Source organism: Camelina sativa, chromosome 20 (assembly GCF_000633955.1).
Source record: "Camelina sativa cultivar DH55 chromosome 20, Cs, whole genome shotgun sequence".
Classification (NCBI taxonomy): Eukaryota; Viridiplantae; Streptophyta; class Magnoliopsida; order Brassicales; family Brassicaceae; genus Camelina; species Camelina sativa.
In genome coordinates, this window is record NC_025704.1 from 9148648 (window position 1) to 9153237 (window position 4590).

The window sequence follows — 4590 nt, forward strand, 5'->3', positions numbered from 1 at the left end:
TTGAGAGGATCATGGTTCCATGACGCTCACTTGTACTTCCTCTACCTCGTCTTATGTGGATAATTTGATGGAAGATAAATGGAACCGCTTCCATGGCGTGGATCCATGGCCTTTCGGGCAATGTGTTGTAAGCGAAAGGCAGTTAATTGACTGTTGTGATATGTGAATACAGTCTATTGAATCATTTCAAAAAGTGCTGATAAATGTTTTTAGCGCTTCATCGATCGGTGACTCTATAAGATTTCCCTGTTACATCTTATTATTGTCATGTAGAGTTTCCATCTCTTTGAAGGCTGGCAGGGACAACAAGAGTGACTTGAGCTTAGCTTGTATGGTAGACTAGGATTTTCTTACCAACAAGTAAAAAGAGAAGACACACCAATCATATTGGACTTTTGGCAGAAACAGTGAAAACTTGAACTTAATTACAAACACATTAGAAGTAGCACTGTAGCAGAGTAAAAGAGAATACACACTATTTCTTATTGGAAGTTTCATTTAATTAGTCGACATGACTGACTGGTTTTTGTAGAAAAATTTCTACGTACAGATGATAGAATATTTTGTCCATATAAAAAAATGTTGCTATTAACAATATTAATGAGAGGGAAGAGTGATTAACAATCTAGCTGAACGCCTGAACCATGCAATACTCCCTCACAGTTTATGTTGTAAAACAGAGTAAAAATAGAAAGAAAAAAAAACAGAACGCCAAACAGAGGAATATGGAAAAATCTTATTAAAACGTTATGATAAGGCACGTACATCTATCCTGATTAAAAGGAGCAAAACAGATTATAATAATGTCTATACCACAACTAAGCAAGGCATTACCTACATTCATGTTGTGTTTTTAAATGTCTCGCAAGACTCCATAACGTGCCCATTAATATAGCAATCAACTTGTCGAATGCATGCATATACTCTTAATTATAGAAAAATGAATCATCTTCTTGGTCAAGTAACTGACATGACATCAGAATAGTGAAAATGGTGATTACTGTTCTTCTTGTCCCTCTTCTCCTTCTTCACCTTGGCCTTCTTCTTCTCCTCCTTGTCCTTTTTCTTCTCCTCCTTGTCTTTTTTTTTCTCCTCCTTGTCCTCCTCCTCTTTTTTCTTCTGCTCCTCCTCAATTTTCTTCTGCTCCCTCTCCTTCTTCTTCTGTAGCTTCTTCATCGAGGCAGAACCTAAACCTGAATCTGAAGTAGCCAACAAGACGAAGAGTAAGAATGATACAGTATTTCTCTCTTGTAAGAGGAAAAGATGAGGTATACTATGGAGAAAGAAGAGAAGGATAACCTTTTTTTTTGTGGATGGAGTTGAAATGGATCCCTGAGAGATAGCTCAAATGAATGACTCTGTCGGGTTCTTTTTGAGACTTGGGCAAAACCTTAATGAATGGAGTCTGTTTGATTGATGTAATGAGTACTATTTTGACCGCATACACATCAGCAGCGGCTTTTAATGTGACTTCATCGCCCCATTCAGAGTTCTTGGACATGTTCTTGACATAGTCGGAGAAGTTCATGTTATTAACAAATCCTTTGTACATCTTTGGATGAGATTTAAGCTGATGAGGAAATTAAACAGCGTCATCAATCAATCAATCATCATCATCATCGTATAAAAAGAAAAAGAAAAAAGGAACAATCTGCAAATTAAAGTTAGGAAAAGTTTCAAGACTGATTTACCTGTTGTACGATTTCTTGTCTAACAAGTTTATGAGAATCGGAGGTTTTATAAAGTTGATCAGCTAAAGCACGGAACTGAAATAGAATTGACAAAAACAAGAAAGGGGTTATACATAAATCATAACACGATCATCAAACAGATATATTATATATCAAGTTGGTTGAGTATAATTTGAATTAGAAACAACATTCATTACCTGGCAATTTCCATCACTTTTCATCTTGATTTCGGTGAAACCTTCCCACTCCAATCTGAAAAAGCAAGGAAAAAAACACATAAATAGTCGAGATATATCGGGCAAAAAAAGTTTGGTTGAACAAGTTTTCAAAAAGAATACCTATACTCAAGTATTTCTCGATCACTAAGATCGTCCAAACACAACGATTTCGTCTGGTTGTTAGACATTTTTTTTTAGAGTTGTGCTTCTAGTTTTAGCAAGAAATATTAAAAACACAAGAATGTTTGAAGAATAACTCTCTTATTAGCTCAAAGAAAATAACTCAAAAGTTTAAGCTCATACAATCTCTCAGTCTTAATCTCTCTTTAAAACTCCTTACAACTTCTGCAAACCTTAGCACTCTTTTTATATAAAACACCAAAACCAATTCCTAATAGGAATAACATTATGTCTAGATAAACTCCTAAACATAAGTAACTCTCATCTCCTAAATCATCTCCGAAATCATAAGTAACCTCTTTGTAGGGTTAGATTTGAATTACAATTCTTTTCCGAATATATGGTTCTTTTATAGACCGAACAAAAAGGAAAGTTTCAGGCAGTCTTTTAAAAATTAAAAAAATAAATAAATATAGTTCACTATATTATTTTTGGTATGATTGTTACGAGAATTATCTTGACCAATGCTCCACGTTTTAACGCCGCCGTAAGATCCATCATCCCAAACACGTCCCCCTGGACCACCTCGTGCATCCAGCTTGTAAACAGGCGGAGACGACGGCGTGGTTAGAGAGCCATGTACAAAGTAAACTCCAAGAGCGTCGAGAGCATTACTCGATCGTCCATGAAATCCTACGATCTTCTTTTCCCCGTCCTCAATATCAAACTTTGTACCGGTGGTAATTCCAAGCAAGTTTGGACCAAACAATGGAGACTTTCTACCCTTTGAGGTCTTGAAGACGAGGTTTGTGATCACCTCCGTGGCACATATATAGAGAAGACACACCAAAGAGGAAAAGATGAGGTATAATATGGAGAAAGAAGGGAAGGATAACCTTTTTTTGTGTGGATGGAGTTGAAATGGATCCCTGAGAGATAGCTCAAATGAATGACTCTGTCGGGTTCTTTTTGAGACTTGGGCAAAACCTCAATGAATGACGAGGTTTGTGATCACCTCCGTGGCACTTAGCCACTCCGCGGTAGTTTCCTTCCACCGCTATGATGTGTTCGTCCGGATATTGAATTAATCATTATATATATATATATATATATATATAAGAACGTACTTAATTAATATGTAGCTTTATAATTTTTTTCTAAGCTTGATCTGTTATTGGTAGACACCAACACGATGGTAACATTTGTAGCCTATTCTCATTTCTCAAATACATATATAGCACAAAAGACCAAAATGATCCAAGAAATACATATATATATATATGTAGAACGAGCAACTGATGGGTAGGGTAAACTATTCACAGTGTGACGTTGATAGATTAATGATAGCTCTATTTTATTGATGTGCTATATAAATCAATGACGATAAAAGTATACTGTGAAATATAATATTTTAAAATGCATCCGCATATTACACTAGAGTTTGCTCATACGGTGACCCTCCCAAACATTCCACTCGATCTTGTCTTTAATATTTTTATAAACGTTATCTTAAAAAAAATAGCCACTGATGATGATTCGTGTGCGTCTCTTGTTTTAATATTGTTGACACTATTGCCATCTCAGTAGCCGAGAGCTTCGTACGTGTTATCTCAACCACTTACGTTAGACATCTGTAGATTAATAATGTCTTAATTAAATTTTATTTTGTAATAGTTCAGAAATCTTTTGCATGTCATTTTCTTCTTATTTTAAACAATTTCCAATTTTGTATATCAGACCAAAATTTCCTGGAATTTTATTAGAAATTAATGATGGCACCTTAACAGCTAATCTCCAACCAAATTTTTATGAGAAATTAATGGCACCTTAACATCTAATCTCCAACCAAATTAACTGTAATTGTCTTTACTCGTTATTATATTGCACAGTAGTCTAAAGAATAGTTCAAATATGTTCTATGATCTCGTTCATCGTTTTCTTGAACAGTCTAGTTAATATAGTACTACTATACATATTGCATATAATAGGAAATCCAAATTTAATTAAAGCTATAAAAAAATTGTACATATTTTAACAAAAGATAATATCAGACTATCCTCTTGAACATCATGTTCCTCCAAAATAACTATGATTTTAACAAAAAAAAATTGTTTTGAACATCTATTAACTTTCCTTTTTGTAATTAATAAAAAACCATAAAACTCAAATAACCAACCATCAGAAAAGAATAATTCCAATTAGCCTTAAATCTAGCCCTAATCTTTTGTGAGAGAGGAAAGGTCTATCAATCCCAAATTTAAAAGATGCCTAACACCTAGACGAAGTTGCTGTGTTTGGACGATCTCAGTGATCGCGAAATACTTGAGTATAGGTATGCATCGATCGATTTTTCTTATAAACTTGTTTAAAAATTGTTCGATGCGTACCTATAAAATATTTTTTATTTATTTTGTATCTTTCCTCTATTAAATATATTTTTAAAAATTTGATATTTCGATTTTGGTATGGCCCGTCTTTTCCATAACTGCATCTATTTATTTTTGATTTTGTGAAAAATTAATATATGTTATTCGCTTTGAAATATATAGCTAAACTTAGAT

General features: G+C 34.0%; 1 protein-coding gene across 1 annotated transcript; it reads right to left on the minus strand.

Moving 5' to 3' along the window:
* LOC104770157 (OTU domain-containing protein DDB_G0284757-like) lies at positions 1096 to 3336 on the minus strand (the record flags this gene model as incomplete). The annotated part of the gene is made up of 5 exons (XM_010494530.2): positions 2030 to 3336; positions 1889 to 1943; positions 1692 to 1766; positions 1300 to 1570; positions 1096 to 1199 (listed from the first exon to the last, which is right to left on the minus strand). Coding segments are annotated over exons 1-5 (573 nt in total), but the record flags the coding sequence as incomplete, so codon positions are not given.